The 18,948-nt window shown below is 50.6% G+C and overlaps 1 protein-coding gene across 1 annotated transcript in view; it reads left to right on the plus strand.

Annotated features, from left to right (window-relative positions):
• Positions 1–13,193: 13,193 nt before the first annotated feature.
• LOC115466128 (A-kinase anchor protein 8-like) overlaps positions 13,194–18,948 on the plus strand; it is a 90,894-nt gene continuing 85,139 nt past the window's right edge. The window contains exons 1-2 of the mRNA XM_030197176.1: positions 13,194–13,329; positions 17,003–17,038. Of these exons, the coding sequence (XP_030053036.1) occupies positions 13,308–13,329; positions 17,003–17,038 (58 nt within the window). The 5' untranslated portion in view covers positions 13,194–13,307. The remainder of the gene's footprint in view (positions 13,330–17,002; positions 17,039–18,948) is intronic.

The raw sequence follows: 18,948 nt of genomic DNA on the forward strand, positions 1-18,948 counted from the left end.
CCTGTAAACCACATGAGCGTTCCTCCTCGTTGTTGGACAGTATCTCTTTATGGGATGGTCAAGACCGAACCTGCCTCGATGCCGAAAAAAACCATATCCTTGAGAGCGATGTTGAGAATTCGACTCCCACCTCGACTCTGGCGACGTTTCCTCCCCCGACATCAAGGAAGTGTCGGTTTGGGTGGCAGTCAACGCCAGGGCCAAAAGCAGCGTCGGTGTCTGCACTGCAGGCTGAGGGCCAGGAGGGCCACAACGGGAGGTAGGGTAAGCGCAAGCACACCCGATACTGATGCACACCGTTGCATAAGGCCATCCAGCAGCTCTGGGAGCAAGGCTCGGCTGCGCTTATCAAGGGCTGACACTGGGAACAGCTGGGGTGCCAGTTGAGGTGCAGGTTACAGAACCACTGGAGACGCAGTAGCAGGATTTAGGCTTCTTGGAGACAGGTGCAGCGGCACCTCCTGTATGGAGGGGGAGCGATCCTCCCCGCGCTGAGGCTTCTCGGGTGCTGAATCATTCAACGCCCTGGAGCTCCCAGCACTATGCATCGAGGGTGACTGATGACAATGCTTCTTGGCCTTTGCCCAAAGCATGTCACCAAGGTTCCTCGGTGCTGATGAGGACGACGTCAAATTCTCACATTGCCGCGGGGTTGGGTCCGCCAATGGACAGTCCCAGGGGGCCTGCACAGCAGGAGGCCTTGAGACAGGTGGAGACCCACTCGAGGCTTCACTGCTCCAAGGGTCTAGAAGCAGCCATGCTTAGACACTCCCGATGCTGGTGCGATGTTAGACGTTGATGCCGATGCAGACGGTGAGGAAACTGACTTGGCTCAAAAAAATCTTCTCTCATTGAGACTCTCGGGAATGCAGGGTCCTCTTCTTCATGAGAAGACAGAGAACACAATGAGCAGAGCTATGGTCGGGCCCCAAGACACTGCAGACACCAATTACAGCAATGTAATATAAATGTTTATAGGGGAAATTACCATTATATTGTGTGTTCTGAACTGTTTATACTTAAAGGCGACATTAGGCTGGATAGGTATGTAAATAATCATTACAATACTACATAAGCAAAGGGAACAGTACATATAAGAGAGTTATCAAGTGATGTAATGATATAAAGAGATCGCAATCAGGCGAGATTTCACAAACGTTGTAAGGCACATGAGACCCTAACTGATTATCTCTTAAGTCTATAGATCCTTGCCAATCTACACACCACCCTCCACTCCCTCGCGCAGTATGGAAGCGGCAGGGGAATCGGATGTCGCAAACGAGTGTCCCACCCGAGACAGTGGAGCGGAAGAGGCGCCCAGCACACCGCAGGAGAAGGAGGAAGAGACAACGGCGCAAGAGAACGACACGAGCGATACAGCAGGGAAGAAGCGAACGGCAAGAAAGCAAGCAGGCAAAAAAGCAACAGGACAACCCTCCCCTGCAGTTGCAGCCACGCCAGCGCTGAAGAAAAGAAACAAGAAGAAAGCCACAGCTAACAGTGTGGAGACCCGCCAGTCCCAACGGCGACCTGGATGTGCAGGCGTATGGTCGTACCTGCCGAACTGGATGTGCAGGCGTATGGTCGTACCTGCCGAATGGCGAGGGATGGACTCCACCATATGCAGCAGCAGAAGGCGCCACACCACAGGCGACGGACAGTATGGGGCCAACGGCGGGACAACAGCCAGCCACGCCAGCATGGCCGTATGGCTGGGGATACCCTCCTTCCTACTTCGGGGCATGGCCAGGATTCGGCCCCCCACCCAGCCATACATAGCCAATGCCAAATGCGGCAAATCACCCAAACCCTGCAACGGCCACCCCGAACCATAGTTGCGGGTGCTCTACAACTAATACCCCCAGGCTGGAGCCTGCTAATACGACCAGTGCCTCACCGCTGGAGAACGCAGGTACGTCTAGCGGGGCGTGTGGAATTGAGAATGTAAATGGCAATACGAATTTGGGGGTGGGAATGGGCAGGTCCGAAGAGAGTAGCACTACAGTGTGAGCAGCTCAGATTCATAGTCTTCATCCTCCACCTCCTCATCGGACGAAGACGATGAAACAAAGGGCGCCGAAGGAGCAGCAACAGGTAACAAGGTGGACCGGCCCCCTCCAATGGTAGCACTGCCACACATATGGAGACTAGTACCCAAATCCACTAGGAAAAAGATAAAGAATAGGAAATACTTTGACATATTTCAAGTGCTGGAAGGGAAAAAGAGGGACAAGAAAAGGAAAAAAGACTCAAAAGATAATACAAACACATGGGACAAAGGCACACAGAAATCAATGGTAAACTGGCTATGGGCCTTCCTCAGAGTAATAGATGTATCAGGACGCGCTGATCCCACCCAGTACAGCCCTATGCTAGCATATGCCTACAACATAGTGCAGGCGTACAAAGATCATGAGGGAAACAGATGGTTAAAATATGACTAAGAGTACAGGGACAGGATGGACGAGTGCTCCGCTCCGCCTTAGGGTGCGGGTGGATGAATGTAGATCTGTGGTTGCACAACATGTCAAACGGGGCCCGTAGCTGGCACCCAGGGAAGACCCTTTCGGCCAGGGGGACCAAACAGCGGGGGGAGAAACTTGGGGACTCAAGAAGGGGCATGTTGGTGATTCAACCGAGCAGCATGCGCCCAGCCGAACTGCAGATGCAAGCATGTGTGCACCTCGTACGGAGCCCCACACCCCACCATCAAATGCGCTAAGAAACCCCCAGATAGAACCGCCCAACCCTAACGGAGACCACAGGGTCATAGCACCTTCCCCGGTCAACCTACCTGCGATGCAGCCATGGTTGTCCTGGTACAAAAAAAGGATGCAGTTATAATTGAAAACGGCTTTGCACATGGCTTTAGAATCCCCTATTATGGGACACAGACAAGAAGAGCAGTTAGAAATTCCCCCTCAGTGATGCGGCTGCACCTTGAAGCGAAAGTATGCATCACTAAGGCGGTGAGTTTAGGAAGGGTGGCGGGCCCCTTTGATTACATACCTTTCGAACGATTCATCGTATCCCCGTTGGCAATCATCCCCAAAAAAGAGCCCAGAAAATACAGACTCATACATAACCTATCTTATCCGGCAGGCAACTCGGTAAACAATTTTCTTCCCCCCGAAGCAAGTTCAGTACACTATGCCACCTTTGACATGGCGGTCCAGTTACTGCGGAGAGCAGGACAAGGAGCCCTCATGGCCAAAGCAGACAGAGTCCGCTTTTCGACTCCTGCCGGTGCATCCAGACAAATTTGATGGGCAATACTACTATGATAAGTGTATGCCCATGGGATGTTCAATATCCTGCTCCGTATTTGAGTGCTTCAGTACATTTCTACACTGGGTAGTCGACAGAACATCGGGGTGCAAGAACATTATTCACTATTTAGATGACTTCCTGTTTATAGGGGCAGCAGGCAGGCCGACGTGCCAGTCCACACTTAACCATTTCCGCGCAGTCGCTGAGTCATTCGGTATCCCTCTCGCGAAAGAAAAAACGTGGGGCCCGTCTACACGCCTGCAGTTCCTAGGCATTGAGCTGGACTCCCGCGATATGGTATCTAGACTACCCACCAAAAAAATGGACAAAATAAGAACGCTAATAGCAGAAGTAGCGAGCCGAGAGAAGGTCACACTGCGGGAAATGCAGTCATTAGTAGGTAACCTCAACTTTGCTTGCAGAGTAATTGTCATGGGTAGGGCGTTCCTGCGCCGGTTATCCAGCTCTATGTCCGGGGTGCGAAAACCATCACACCACATCAGACTAACACGGGACATGAAAGACGACGTCAGGGTATGGGACATGTTTCTGAGGCAATTCAATGGCAGAGTAGTATGGTTAGACGCTCCAATATCCAACGCAGATTTGCAGTTATACACTGACGCAGCGGGTGGAGTAGGATTTGGAATTTACTTCCAGGGAGAATGGTGCACGGATAGATGGCCACCTAATTGGAAAGAACAGAACATCACAAAAAACATTAAATTCTTAGAACTTTTTCCAATTGTAGTGGCAGTCGCCATATGGAGGTGGAAGCTCAGCAATAGGAGAGTAGTATTTTGGTCGGACAACAAAGCAGTCGTAGACATAATAAATAGGCACATGGCGCGATGCCCACTAGTGGTAGACTTGGCGCGCGAGCTAGTTAAACTGTGTATATACAACAACATACTACTGTGCGCAAAGCATGTCCCTGGTGCATGCAACCCAATTGCTGACGCTCTTTCTCGTTCAAAGTGCGAAACCTTCCAGAAACTGGCACCCTAGGCAGCGACGAGAGGAGAGCCCGTACCCAGTTACCTATGGAGGTTCGGAGCCCCGAGGCATGGAGATTACTAAAGCAATCCTTGGCGCCGAGAAGCTGGAGGACTTACATAGCCGGGTACCAGAGAGTATACTCCTTCCTGCACGCTCAAGGATGGCGCAGAGGCCCAGTAGCTGACAGTGCAATCACGGAATACATCGTACAGGCGAAACAAGAGGGAGGGACCCCCAGCGTAGTAACCAGACATCTGACAGCATTCTCCTTCTTTACGAAGATAGCGGGGTGGGGCGACCCAAAAAATAGATTCATAATCAAAAAATTGTTAGAAGGCTGGTGACGCGAACGCGGAGCCAGACCGGACTGGAGGCGACCAATCACACATGACCTGTTGTCGGAGATATGGCAAGCTATGGGAAGCGTCTGTCATTCTAAATATGAAACCCGACTCTTCCAGGCGGCATTTACACTTGCCTTCTTTGGGGCACTAAGGATAAGCGAGTTGGTAGCCTCATCCAAGAAAAACCCGACGCACACCGGGCTAAAAATCAGCGAGGTCACGGTAGCGAATAACACAATGCATATAGTAATCCGCAGATCAAAAACGGACCAGATGGGCAAGGGGCAGACACTCACACTAATGCAAGTGGACTCGCTCCATACTTGCCCCGTAGAAAACATCAGAGAATATTTAGCGCTGAGCCCTTATTAGTGCATATAGATAGAACCCCTCTCACCCTCTTCCAATTCATGGCAGTATTATGCAAATGCTTGACAAAGACAGGGCGCGACCCAGCGAGATACGGAACACGTTCCTTTAGGATAGGAGCCGCCACCTGCGCAGCATCCCTAGGCTTCCCACCACCAGCCATCAAAAAAATAGGTAGATGGAAGTCAGAAGCGTACAAGGGATATATTAGGGAGCAGTCCTGTGGGAAACAGGGCCCACCGGCAGGTATGTAACATTTACACTATTCTATGTTACAGGGTCACATACAATGTGGATTGTCGGCCATTCCTACATTAAGTGGGCCGCGCGCAGAGCGGCGGTAAGGCCCAGTGGCCACCATTTAGGCCTGGCGGTGAGAGGTGTACAAATACTTTGGATGGGAATTGGAAGCATGAAATGGCACCAGTTGGGCACACTACTGCAACGCAAGGCAGACACCCTAGCCGCCCCAGCAGCCATAGTCATACATCTCGGAGGGAACGACATCAGAACGCTCCCCACTGTTGAAATTATACAGGCGGCGAAGCGCGAGCTGTCAACAATCTCCTTTTTTCCCCCCCCAACACTAGCGTGGTTTGGTCCGACATACTCCCTAGATGGATACATGGGAACTCCAATTTGTGGGGTAGGCCCAGAAAGAAATTGAATAGGCAGATCGCAGCATGGGTTATGCGCAGGGGCGGCTGGCAGATCACACACGAATGGGCGGATATGTGCGAAGGCTACTTCTGGAGGGATGGCACACACCTTTCTGACATTGGAAATGACTTGTTCAACAATGACTTGCTGAGTGTGCTAGAGCATGTAATCTCGGCTCAACAGGCCGCAGCTGTTGGGGGTGGGCCGGGGTAAGCCGAGCTACCCTGGCCTGGTGGCGGGGTACCCAAGCCGGTTGACATTTTGATAGGCAGCTAGCACCTGCGGTTACCATACGGTTCCCTTGCTGTGCGGTGGGGAGTCCTGTTCAAGATTAGCCAGTCTTGCTAGTGCGGCGGACTTGGCTTGGGGGTTATTAAGCCAGAGGCTGAAAGCGGCTTGGGTATGCCCAGGGTTAAGATATGTTGTTGTATTTAAATAAAGCTGCAGCCAAGTTGTGCCAAATCAACAAATAATATGTGTGAAGTCTTTATTCAGTGAAGGGATAAATGCAGTAAACAGGGGGCCTGAGGGGTCTCGGCTGCCTATGTTAATGCAAGGCGCAGTGTCCCTTAGGGTGCATGGAGCCAAAAATAACATGGTGCGGTGCCCTGACAGGCATGCGCACCAAGCCCAGCGGGGGGGTGAGCAAGGCGAGGGAAGGGACGGGCCCCCATCGCCAGAGGCTCCCCGCTGGGCAACAGGAGGAGCCACGGAGGGGCTTAAAAGCCCATGCAGAGAGCCGGGTCGACCTCTTCCAGTTGCCACGGCCAGCTGTGTGCACCCATCCCCCCCTCGCCAGTAAAGCATAATGTACACAAGTAGAAATTGTTGCAGCTTGGGCGGGGTACCCAAGCCGGTTGACATTTTGCTAGGCAGCTAGCAGCTGCGGTTACCATACGGTTCCCTTGCTGTGCGGCGGGGAGCCCCAGATTAGCCAGTCTTGCTAATGCAGCGGACTTGGGTTGGGGGTTATTGAGCCAGAGGCAGAAAGCGGCTTGGGTATGCCCAGGGTTAAGATATGTTGCTGTATTTAAATAAAGCTGCAACCAAGTTGTGCAAATCAACAAATAAGATGTGTGAAGTCTTTATTCAGTGAAGGGATAAATGCAGTAAACAGGGGGCCCGAGGGGTCTTGGCTGCCTATGTTATGATTATTCTCTTCTTACTTCCATTATCCATGATGTATTGTAAGCCACAGTGAGCCTGCAAAGAGGTGGGAAAATGTGGGATACAAATGCAACAAATAAATGCAACAAATAATTTCTAAACGTACAGCACTTAAAAGTAGGAATCTAAGTAAAGCAGTTTAAAGGTAAAATTATGTATAATCATACCTGATAATTTTCTTTCCATTAATCATAGCTGATCAATCCATAGACTGGTGGGTTGTGTCCATCTACCAGCAGGTGGAGATAGAGAGCAAACTTTTGCCTCCCTATATGTGGTCATGTGCTGCCGGAAACTCCTCAGTATGTCGATATCAAAGCTCCATCCGCAGGACTCAGCACTTAGAGAATTACACCCACGAAGGGACACTCTGCCCAGCTCACCACCGCCGAAACGGGGGAGGGGAATTAACCCAGCTCATCCCCACACAAGTGGGGGAGGGGAATCCGTCCAGCTCATCCCCGCGGAGCGGGGGAGGGACACCACACCCGCCGATGCGGGGGGATCTGGCTTATCCTGCAACCGCAACCGCGGGAGGAGCTGACTGACCCGAACACCGCCGAAGCGGGAGGGGTACAAAACTGCCCTACAGCCGCACGAAGCGGGAGGGAGTGCCGGCAGAATTATAAGTCTCAATCCAGCCCCGTAAAACGGAGGGGAGAGGAATGCAGCAGCTCACTGTAACACAAACTCGTCTTAACTCTTGAAGAATCCAAGTGAAAAAACTTGAACACGAAGTCTTTCTGAAGTAACTGAAGAGTAAACTTGAACCTGAAATGCAACCAGAATAAAACAATACAGATATCTGGGAGGGGCTATGGATTGATCAGCTATGATTAATGGAAAGAAAATTATCAGGTATGATTATACATAATTTTACCTTCCATATCATCAAGCTGATCAATCCATAGACTGGTGGGATGTACCGAAGCAGTACTCACCCAGGGCGGGACATAGAAATCCCTGACCGCAACACTGAAGCTCCAAACCGGGCCTCCGCCCGAGCAGCCACAGTCAAGCGGTAATGCTTGGAGAATGTATGGGCCGAAGCCCAAGTTGCCGCCTTGCATATCTCTTCCAAGGAGACGGAACCGGCCTCTGCCATCGAGGCCGCCTGAGCTCTTGTGGAGTGAGCCTTCAGCTGGATAGGCGGCACCTTCCCTGCGGCCACATAAGCCGCTGCAATGGCTTCCTTGACCCATCTTGCCACTGTAGGCTTAGCAGCCTGCAGACCCCTACGAGGACCTGCAAACAGGACAAACAGATGATCCGATTTCCGGAAATCATTGGTCACTTCCAAGTATCTGATGATGACTCGTCTCACATCCAGATATTTAAGAGCAGAGTACTCCTCTGGGTAGTCCTCCCTACGAAAGGAAGGGAGACAGAGCTGCTGATTCACATGGAAGCGAGAAACAATCTTGGGCAGAAAGGAAGGCACTGTGCGAATAGTCACTCCTGCCTCAGTGAACTGCAGAAAAGGCTCTCGACATGAGAGCGCCTGGAGCTCGGAAACTCTTCTGGCTGAAGTGATAGCCACCAAAAAGACTGCTTTCAACGTCAGGTCTTTCAGAGATGCCCTCGACAAGGGTTCAAACGGCGGCTTCTGCAATGCTCTTAGCACCAGGTTGAGATTCCACGCAGGCACCACTGAGTGCAGAGGAGGGCGCAGGTGATTAACTCCCTTGAGAAAGCGCACCACATCTGGCTGGGAAGCCAGGGAAGCACCCTTCAGGCGGCCCCTGAAGCAAGCCAGAGCCGCTACCTGGACCTTAAGGGAACTGAGCGACAGGCCTTTGTCCAGACCTTCTTGCAGGAACGCCAACACTGAAGAAATTGGAGCAGTGAAGGGAGAAAGTGAGCCTGCTTCACACCACGCTGCAAAGATACGCCAAACCCTGGCGTAAGCAGTAGAAGTAGAGCGTTTCCTCGCTCTCAGCATAGTGGCGATGACCTTGTCTGAGAAGCCCTTCTTCCTCAGACGCTGCCGCTCAATAGCCAGGCCGTAAGACCAAAGGGGGAGGGATCCTCCATCACCACGGGACCCTGATGTAACAGGCCCTGCTCCACTGGCAGCCGCAGAGGATCGTCGATTGAGAGCCTGATCAAGTCCGCATACCAGGGACGTCTGGGCCAATCCGGACCCACCAGGATTATCCTGCCGGGATGTCTTGCCACCCGGTCTAGGACCCTGCCCAACATGGGCCAGGGTGGGAACACATAGAGAAGCTCTTGTGTCGGCCATTGTTGGAGAAGAGCATCTACTCCCAGGGATCGAGGGTCCCGTCCTCTGCTGAAGAAGCGCGGCACTTGGCAATTGGCCGATGACGCCATCAGATCTAGGCTCGGCTGGCCCCAGCGCTTCGTGATGTCCAAGAACGCCTGAGCAGATAGCTGCCACTCTCCGGGCTCCAAGGTATGGCGACTGAGAAAGTCCGCCTTGACATTCATGACTCCGGCAATGTGGGCCGCTGACAGCTGTTCCAGGTTCGCTTCCGCCCACTGGCATAGACTCATAGCCTCCTTGGCTAGAGGGGCGCTCTTGGTACCTCCCTGGCGGTTGACATAGGCCACAGCCGTGGCATTGTCCGACAGTACCCGTACAGGCTTCAGCACCAGTACCGGGATGAACTCCAAAAGCGCCAACCGAATGGCTCTGAGTTCCAGGAGGTTGATAGACCACTTCGCCTCTGCAGGAGACCAGAGCCCCTGCGCTGTCCTTCCCAAGCAGTGGGCTCCCCAGCCCGACAATGAGGCGTCCGTCGTGACGACAATCCACTCTGGGGTCACCAGAGGCATTCCTGCAGACAACTTGTCTGCCTGCATCCACCAGCTCAGCGCCTTGCGCACTGCTGGATCCAAGGGAAGACGCACCGCATAATCCTCCGACATCGGAGCCCAGCGCTGCAGCAGAGAGTGTTGTAGTGGTCTCATATGAGCCCTGGCCCAGGGCACTACTTCCATCGTGGCCGTCATAGAGCCCAACAGCTGCACATAGTCCCAAGCCCGAAGAGGAGAGGCTACCAGGAACTGGTCCACCTGAGCCTGAAGTTTGACAATCCGATTGTCTGGCAGGAACACTCTGCCCACTTGGGTGTCGAATCGAACTCCCAGATACTCCAGGGACTGAGTCGGGCGCAGCTGGCTCTTCTCCCAGTTGATGATCCATCCCAGGGAGCTCAAAAGAGCAACTACCCGGTCCACAGCTTTGCCGCACTCTGCATAAGAGGGGGCTCGGATCAACCAGTCGTCCAGATAAGGATGGACTTGTACTCCTTCCTTTCGCAGGAAGGCCGCTATGACCACCATTACTTTGGAAAAGGTCCGCGGAGCAGTAGCCAACCCGAACGGGAGGGCTCTGAACTGGAAGTGTCGGCCCAGGACTGCAAAACGCAGAAAGCGTTGATGAGGAGGCCAGATGGGAATATGCAGGTACGCTTCCTTGATGTCCAAGGAAGCCAGGTACTCCCCTGCCTTCACTGCCGCTATAACAGAGCGGAGAGTCTCCATGCGAAAGTGCCGCACTTTCAAGGCCCGATTGACCCCTTTGAGGTCGAGGATAGGCCGGACAGAACCTCCTTTCTTTGGTACCACAAAGTAAATGGAGTAACGCCCCTTGCCAAGCTGACTTTCTGGCACCGGAACGACCGCACCCAGGCGGATCAGATTGTCCAAAGTCTGCTGCACTGCCACAGCTTTGACCGGAGACTTGCAGGGAGAGAGTACAAACCCGTCTCTTAAGGGTCGGCAGAACTCTAGCTTGTAGCCGTCTCTGATGACTTCCAGCACCCAAGCGTCTGAAGTTATTGTGGTCCACTCGCCCAGAAACGAGGACAGCCGTCCTCCAATCTGCACTGGGGCGTGGACCAAGACCCCGTCATTGGGTACGAGACCCTGGGGGAGGACCGGAGGGAGCACCTCCGGGACGGCGGTCTCTGCGAAAGGAACGCTGCTTGGGGGAGAAATGCCTCTTAAAGGAAGAGGGGGCAGAAGAACCCGACCTGCCCGGGCGGTACCGACGGGCTTCCTGAAACCGTCCTCTGGAGGTACCGGGACGAGCACTAGCCCGAGCCCTGACCTCTGGTAACTTCTTGCCCTTAGATGTGCCGAGATCGGTCACGATTTTGTCCAGCTCGACCCCAAAGAGCAGCTTGCCTTTAAAAGGCAACCTAGCCAGGCGGGATTTAGAGGCGTGGTCAGCAGACCAATGTTTCAGCCAAAGCCACCGCCGCGCAGAGACTGTCTGAGCCATGCCTTTAGCTGAGGCTCTCAAGACATCATACAGCAAGTCTGCCACATAGGCTAAGCCCGATTCCAGGGCTGGCCAATCATCCCTCAAGGAATGATCCGAGGGGGAAGCCCGCTGCACCATAGTCAGGCACGCCCTGGCCACATAGGAGCCGCAAACTGAGGCCTGCAAACTTAAAGCAGCCGCCTCAAAGGACGACCTTAAGGCCGCCTCCAATCTCCTGTCTTGGGTGTCCTTTAGGGCCGTGCCACCTTCCACCGGCAATGCCGTTTTCTTAGTCACCGCAGTGATTAAAGAATCCACGGTAGGCCACAGATAGGCCTCACGTTCACTCACAGCCAAAGGATAGAGGCGGGACATAGCCCTAGCCACTTTAAGGCTCGCTTCTGGGACATCCCATTGAGCCGAAATTAAGGTGTGCATGGCATCATGCACGTGGAAGGTTCTAGGCGGGCGCTTCGTCCCCAGCATAATGGCAGAGCCAACAGGGGCTGAGGGAGAGACGTCCTCCGGAGAGGAAATCTTCAAAGTGTCCATGGCCTGTAACAACAGGTTGGGCAAATCCTCTGGGCGAAAAAGCCGCGCTGCAGAGGGGTCATCCGCTCCATCCGAGCGGGGATCCGTCTCCTCCAAGGAATCCGCAAAGGACCGTTGGGAGACCTCAGACACGCTGCCCTCATCTACATCGGAGGAGACAAATTCCTCCAAGGCCTGGGAATCAACCCGAGGGCGTTTACCTCTGGGAACCTCAACCTCTTTACCAGACGAGGGAGCGGGGGCAGCGTTGTGCATGAGGAAGGCCTGATGCAGCAGCAAAACAAACTCGGGGGAGAAACCCCCCAGACTGTGCACTTCCGCAGCCTGGGCAACAGCCCTAGGCGCACTCTCAACCGGCGCTCGCAACAGCGGGGGAGAGGCCTGCTGCGCATCCAAAATGGCGTCCGGCGCGAAACTCCGCGAAGGAGCCGCGCGGGAAGAACGGCTCTTAACTTTAGCCGCTTCTGTGCCGTCGCCCAAATTAAGGGCGTTCATGGCATTAATGTCTCCAACCTCAAGGGCGGCCCAAGAAGAAGCCGTCCGAGCCGCGTGGCCGGCCAAAATGGCGGAGGCGAGGAGCGGGGGATGGGCGTTTATGGCGGGAAAAACCGCCACGCCGGAGGAAGGACCGGGACATTCATCGGTCACGAAACTGCCACCCAACAAGGGCGAATCAGGCTTTAAGACCCCCGCATCCCCTCTAGAAGCGCTCAAGCGACCCGGGGAGCGACCCTTTGCGCCCTCGCCCTCCGACGCCATGCGCCACGAGGAGAAGAATCGGGGAACCCCCGCCCGCTATAAAAAGGTAAAATTACCTGCTGTCCGCTCCGAGTTGTAACGACCTGGTGTCCCAGTGAGTAGCTGCAATAGACGCTTAAATAAACGTCGAAATAAACGCCTTTAAAGACGTTTAAAATTTTTTTTTTTTTTTTTTTTTAACGGAGCCAGCGGGAGGGGGGAGAAAAGGAGGGACCTGGCACCACCAGGTTTGCACTTGCTCAAAAGAGCCCTCAACCCCAGGCACTCAACAAAACCTAAAAATTAGGCTTGGAGGCCTAGCCAGAGCTGCTGCTGCTGTGTGTGACCACCACCTGCTGAGATAGAGAACATACTGGGGAGTTTCCGGCAGCACATGACCACATATAGGGAGGCAAAAGTTTGCTCTCTATCTCCACCTGCTGGTAGATGGACACAACCCACCAGTCTATGGATTGATCAGCTTGATGATATGGAAAACTTTGTTTTATGAGCGCGAATCCCATTTTTTGCGTCATGATTTATCCTGTTGCTTATAGCGAACCTCCATTAGTAAACGACCACACTTTCCTCAGATCGCGCTGCTACCGCCATTTTGTGAACGTTCACTATTATGTAACTAAGCGCGCGAGTGAGTGACGGACAGGATATTCAACCGACGACTCCTGAATATCTTACGTCACTCAGAATCCCCTCCCCCTGCAGCCCCTCCGGCCTGCTTCCTTCCAGAAAGGCTTTCCCGCCCAGCTCGCGGCGGTAGTACAACGCACCATCCACCAAGCCTATAGGTTGATACGTCGCTTCTCAGTGGCTGCGCGAGGCGGGGTAGTCAATTTAGCCTCTTCCTCGTTGTACCTCCCCCTTTTCTTTGCTGAAGCGGGTTAGGAGGCGCGTGTTTCTCGGCTTTGGCCAGGTTTCTTGCCGCGCGGTCGTCGTCGTGGAAGGAAGACGCTATTATGGACAATCGCAGTTACTCAGGTTGGTTATTTGGTTTCTGTTTTCATGGGCCCCCTCGTCCTTTCCTACTCGATATGGGGAGAGTCGGGCGTTGTCGCGCCTGTGGCGGTTAAGTTCTCCGTCTGAGGCCTTGTCTGCCGATGCGTGTGGCCTGTTCCGTGTGACGCAGCCTGGGGATTGTGGAGGAGGCCGGCGGCGTTTTCCTTGTTTTCTGGCTTTCATATAGCGGGAGGGGAAGGGAGTTTAGTTTGATCAAGGTCTTCAGTGTAGTTGCGGGTCTTTTGCGATGCTTTCCCCCTACTTAATTGTTCATCTTTTACAGCGAGAACTGTGTGGACCGCGTTTTTCCTTACGCCCGCCCCCTTCTTCCATCTTAGCGTGGTTGAGATTAGCCATGAGGAAAAAAACAAATTTACGGTGGTTTGTATCTTGATGGGCTTGTTTTAACAAAACAAAAAAAAAAAGAAACCCTGCCTCCTTAGTAGCCGGGGCCAAGGCGAGTTACGTGCTGTGTATATCGCACAAGATTTGGGTTTATATTTGAGTTTGGCATTTGTGGGAGGCTGTAGATAAGCAGTATTCATGTGTAAATATTTGAAGGGCAGACCACTGATAAAAAAAACTTTACTGTTATTACGTTGCAATTGGGTGACTAACCATATTAGTTAAAACAAAAACTGCTTTTTAACTTTTAAAGCACTGACCAACAAATGTATACTTGTAGAGTTGCTACAGTTTCTCTTTTGATCCGCAGGGTTTCATCTTTGCTGCACTTACTAAAACATTTGTTGCCTATTCTGTTTCCAGAGAGAGTGCAAACATAAGCAGTAAAATAATTCTGTAACATATTTCCCTACAAACCTTGAAGTCAACATCCTAAAACCCAAACTTACTGTGTAAAATTTGGAATGAAGGAAAGACAGAACTTTTTATGAGCTTGGGTAAATGAAGTCCTTTTTATTCCTCCAGTCAGAAGAGTGACTGAGCAGGGACTTTAAAAAAAAGTCTCAATGGATTGTATGTTCTTGGGATAGGGTCATAGAAAAAAATGGCACCTGTCTCAAGATAAAAAGCTAATAGTGCAATAGAATTTCTCTATTTTAAGGCAGCTGTTGAATTCCAGTCACCCTCTTGTGCTCAATTTGTGTTAGCATTTAGATTGTGAGCTCTTTGAGCTGGGACTGTCTTTTTATGTATGCTGTACAACGCTGTATATGCCTTGTAGCGCTATAGAAATTAGTAGTAGACTGAAAATTGTGGTGCATGTTCTCACCACTTTTCTCTGTGACTATGGACAAGTCACTTGACTTCCCATTTTCTCAATACCCACCTTAAGGACCAGTGCATTAACCCATTAGTACCCAATGTTCCCATAATAAGCCATAGGGAACATTAGGGAATAATGGGTTGAAGTAAGGCATGACTTGCTGTGCTATTACAGCTGCTTGAAGTATAAAAGCCTTGTACATGAGAAGTCATATTCATGTAAATCATATGGTATGAAGATATTGATCTTAAATGCAAAGAATTGTGCAGAACATCTGAAGGCCGAACCCAGGGCTCTAGGTCATGAAAAGAGGAAGTAAACAGCTTGTTTTCCTGTGGCTTGCAATCCAGAGGTGGCTGGTTCAAATCCTGCTGCTGCTCCTTGTGATCTTGGGCAAGTCACTTAACCCTCCATTGCCTCAGGTACAAACTTAGATTGTGAGCCCTCCTGGGACAGAGAAATATCCAGTGTACCTGAATGTAACTCACCTTGAGCTACTACTGAAAAAGGTGTCAGCAAAATATAAATAAATTGCTGAATTGCAATCCTGAGTTTCAGGGTCTAGGGGAATGTAAATGAAGGTTGCCTCCTACCCTACATTTGTAGATGCCCTCCAACTGTGTTGCTTAGAGGGCAAGGTAGGGGAAAGTAGGTCTTATTCCTTTTGGTGTGCCGAGAATGTGGGCTCCAGACATGTCTCTGGTTGAAATTTACACTCCTGCAGCCCAAGAGGCTTTGGGGTGGGGTTGGATAAGACTCTGAGCACTTGTTAAATACAGATTTTGCTGAGAAATAGAATTGTAGGTTGAGTTCATCAGCAGAGGAACATAGGCACCCAATCTGTTTGGGCTTGCTGTGTAGGTAGGAATTGCAGTAGCAGGTGAAGACTGAATCTGCATGGCAGGGGAATATGGGACATTATTCAAAGGGACATAGGTGTCACCCCCCACCCCATATACCCCCTCAAAAAATCAGTCTGGTAGGGAGATTGTAGGTGACATTTGGACAGAATTGGTTCCAGGCATGGATGGCTTCAATGCTGCTTTTGTGGGTACAGATCTAGATTAGTATTTTGTCATGAAAGGGGTCCAGAGGGCTCAAGTATGGTTTTTCTAGCAGAGGGAATAGGTGAAGGGTTGTACTCATAAGCTGAGTCAGTAGCCTGTAATAGCACTATGATGGGGGGGGGGGGGTGGGGGGTTAAAATGTGGGGGTGCTTGAACTGATTTTCTCTGTACAGTATTGCTGGTGGGGTTGGCAGCCTTTGGCCTCGAGGAGTCCAAAGTGCCTGCAAGTGTTCATAGCAAGTATGGTTTTGTCCTATTTGGTTTGATTTTGGGCAGAGGCTGGGGCTTTTGGGGAATGTTTTTGTTAAATAAAACCCTCAGTTGTTGCGGCCAAGGCAGTTTGGTCCGATTTGGTGGCTTTAGTATCTTCAATACTGATTTGTCACTTTTTTTTCCTTCATAGCAGTGTACAAAAGAAATGTGCTTAGAAAATCCAATTTTTTCCCTAAGAACATAATAGCAGTCATACTGGGTCAGACCAATAGTCCATCTAGGCCAGTATCCTGCTTCCAACAGTGGCCAGTCCAAGTCACAAGTATTTGGTAGAAGCCCATGTTCCATGCTACCAATCCCAGGGCAAGCAGTGGTTTCTTACTCCCACGTCTGTCTCAAGATTATGAACTTTCCTCCAGGAATTTATTTAAACCTTTTTTAAAAATCCAGATATGCTAACCGTTACCACATTCTCTGGTAACAAGTTCCAGACATCAGCTATTTGAATGAAAATAAATTTCTATTCATTTTAAAAGTATTTCATGTAATTTCATTGTATCCCCTGTTCTTTGTGCTTCTTGAAAGAGTGAAAATTATTCACTTATGCACTCTAGAAAGCTCATATTCCCCCCCCCCCCCCCCCCCCCCCCCCCCGCTTAGGTGATTACATATGTGGTGGCTACATGATTTTGCTAGTCTGGAGAAAAGCAGATAAAAATTTATAGTATCCACATTAATTTTTTGAAGTAAGTTTGCTTAGTTTGAAAATTGTCCTTACTAATGATTACATAAAGGTGCAATACGGTTTCAAACTAGGCAGCCTGAAAATGTCTTGGAGATGAAAGTTGTGACAGAATTTGAGCATTTCTTTCCATGAAGATTTGATTTTAGCTAGCCCCATTGATTCTGCTTTTCTCATAGTTCGCATATGGATGATTTCTTTTCTTGGCTGTATTTTCAAATTGCTGTTATCCTTGAATTTCTTTGCAACCACTTATGTTAAGACTTTGCTGGTACCTTTTGTGATATCAGTTCTGAAATGTTTCTTGAGGTCTTCAAGAACTGTCAGCTTCCCTTATAATGAAACTGTACAATAAGCTGGTGGCATGGTATGCAGAATTTTAACTGCTGTTTTTAACTTTTTTAGGTTACGGAAGTTGGGATTCTTCTGGGTCAAGATTAGGTAAACAGAAGAAAAAATTGCTATCAGTCTACAGTTCATGTGGTTTTTTTCACATTTTCTTCAGTATGTGTTCAATTGACTTGCACTGAATATAGCTATGGAATGCTTATAAAATGTTCCTCAGCAATCCTCCAGACACTTGGGTTATGCACTCCTACCTGCAGAGGGAGACTGAGAACACTAAAACTTTGTTCAAGACGCTTGGGTTATGCACTCCTACCACCAGAGGGAGACTGAGAACACTAAATCTTCTTATACAAGTAGCCTGTGCAGACCTTCTACTAACCAGTATTTTCTCAGTCTCAGCAGAGGGTAGATGTGTGCAGCCTGTGCAGTGTACTCAGTCTGGTAGGCTCGTTTGGGGTTTCTAGGTTGGGTTGTAAATGTTAGAGAACCCACACTTGGATCTCTATTACAGGGTGTAAGTCCTAAGGGGCTTCTTATTCCCTGTGGGGTGTCACACCCGGGTGGCCGGGTCCCTCCCCCTGTGCTCTTCCTCTGGAGGACTGGTTGACCTTGGCTACAGACTAGAGAGTTGCACGGGGACAGAAATCTTACCCATCCCCGCTGGAATCTTACCCGTCCCCATCTGTCCCCGCTGGAATCTTACCCATCCCCACCCATCCCCGCAAAAATTTAACCCATCCCAACCTGTCCCCGCAAGAATTTAACCCATCCCCACCCATCCCTGTAAGAATTTAATGGTACATAAAAGAAAATTCCAGTCAGCTCCCTCAGTCTCTCTCTGGATTTGAGCCACAGCACTGTAGGCAAGGAAGGAATGGAAGTTGGAAATTGGAACACTCTGGTGCGCACATGTAAGACTTGTCTCCGATTCACTTGCACTGTGTGCTGAGAGGTCGCCACATGCATGTGCCAGTAAGTCAGGTGACATCTGATTCTCGTGCCTGTGTCAGAGCTGAGGTCTGTGCACCAGCCTGGGAGCAAAGAGGATTAATAGTAACATAGTAAGTGACAGCAAATAGACCTGAACGGTCCATCCACTCTGCCAATAGTCACACTCATGATCAATTCATCATTAAATCAACGAGTGTGATATTATATACTTGATTATGGTCTTTCTTTCATGTTTCTGGAACAAAGACCACAGAAGTCTATCTGGCCCTATCCTTATGTTCCAAATACTGGAGTTGCCGTTGAAGCCCACTCCAGTGTATTCATCTTCTCATTTGTGGGACACAGACCGTAAAAGTCTGTCCAGCACTGTCCTCATGTTCTAGCCACTGAAGTTGCTGTCTAAGCCCTTTCCAGCCCATCCTAAACCAGATTGCAATGTATGAGCCACAGACCATACAAGTCTGCCAGGTATCAGCCCTAGTTCATCACAGCCAGAGTCGCCATCTAAGCGTCACTTGACACATCCACACACATGCTGCCATTTAAGGTTAGGTTGTATATAACTTCCATTTTCTAATTAGAGATCCTCTGTGTTCACCCCACGCCTTTTTGAATTCCGTCATCATTTGTGACTCTACCACCTCCTTAATGGAAGACTTTCCACATTTGTGCTGTTAAAGCAAGAAGAAGAAGAGGAGGAGAAAACAGCACTCAAAGAAATTGGTATTCGGTAGATGAGAGGCTGGTGCAGCTTACACTTCTACGAGAAGACCGCAGAACTGCTTCCATCCCCGCGGGAACCCCGCAGGAACTGCCTCCGTCCCCACGGGACCCCCGCAGAGCTGCTTCCATCCCCACGGGAACCCTGCAGGAACTGCCTCCGTCCCCGCGGGAATCCCGCGGGTTCCGCGGGATTCCCGCGAACCCCGTTCCCGTGCAGCTCTCTACTACAGACCTCGTTCTGTAACCTTGAGGCGTTTAGGCATCAGCAACGAGGTTTAAAAAAAAACACGAAAAAAATAAACATTTTAAAAAGGCGGCTATTTTGGCCA

This window comes from Microcaecilia unicolor, chromosome 3 (genome assembly GCF_901765095.1).
Source record: "Microcaecilia unicolor chromosome 3, aMicUni1.1, whole genome shotgun sequence".
NCBI classification, from domain to species: domain Eukaryota; kingdom Metazoa; phylum Chordata; class Amphibia; order Gymnophiona; family Siphonopidae; genus Microcaecilia; species Microcaecilia unicolor.